General features: G+C 69.5%; 1 protein-coding gene across 1 annotated transcript in view; it reads left to right on the forward strand.

The window, feature by feature from the left end:
- Window positions 1-17: 17 nt before the first annotated feature.
- CFAP57 (cilia and flagella associated protein 57) overlaps window positions 18-302 on the forward strand; it is a gene marked incomplete at its 5' end in the record, with an annotated part of 22,392 nt that continues 22,107 nt past the window's right edge. Inside the window, one exon of the mRNA XM_010193169.1 lies at window positions 18-299. Within this exon, the coding sequence (XP_010191471.1) occupies window positions 18-299 (282 nt within the window). The remainder of the gene's footprint in view (window positions 300-302) is intronic.

Below are 302 nucleotides of genomic sequence, written 5' to 3' on the forward strand. Positions count from 1 at the left end.
CCCCTCTTCTCCCCGCAGGGACCAAGAAGACCCGGGGGGTGCAGGCGCTGGCTATCAGCCCCAACCGTCGGTGCCTGGCGCTTTCGGAGATGGTGGCAGAGAAGCCGGTCCTGACCATTTACGAGGTGTCTTCGGTGTCGGCGCGAAGGCGGCAGATGCTGGCCGCCGCTGAGGTGCTGTCGCAGGAGGCGGTGTCGCTGGCCTTCTCCCCCGACTGCCGGTACCTGGCAGCAGTCACGGCCCCCCCCGAGGGGCACCTCAGCTACTGGCTCTGGAAGAAGCAGCGGCTGCGGGGGGCGGCC

This window comes from Mesitornis unicolor, unplaced genomic scaffold (genome assembly GCF_000695765.1).
Source record: "Mesitornis unicolor isolate BGI_N332 unplaced genomic scaffold, ASM69576v1 scaffold35419, whole genome shotgun sequence".
Classification (NCBI taxonomy): domain Eukaryota; kingdom Metazoa; phylum Chordata; class Aves; order Mesitornithiformes; family Mesitornithidae; genus Mesitornis; species Mesitornis unicolor.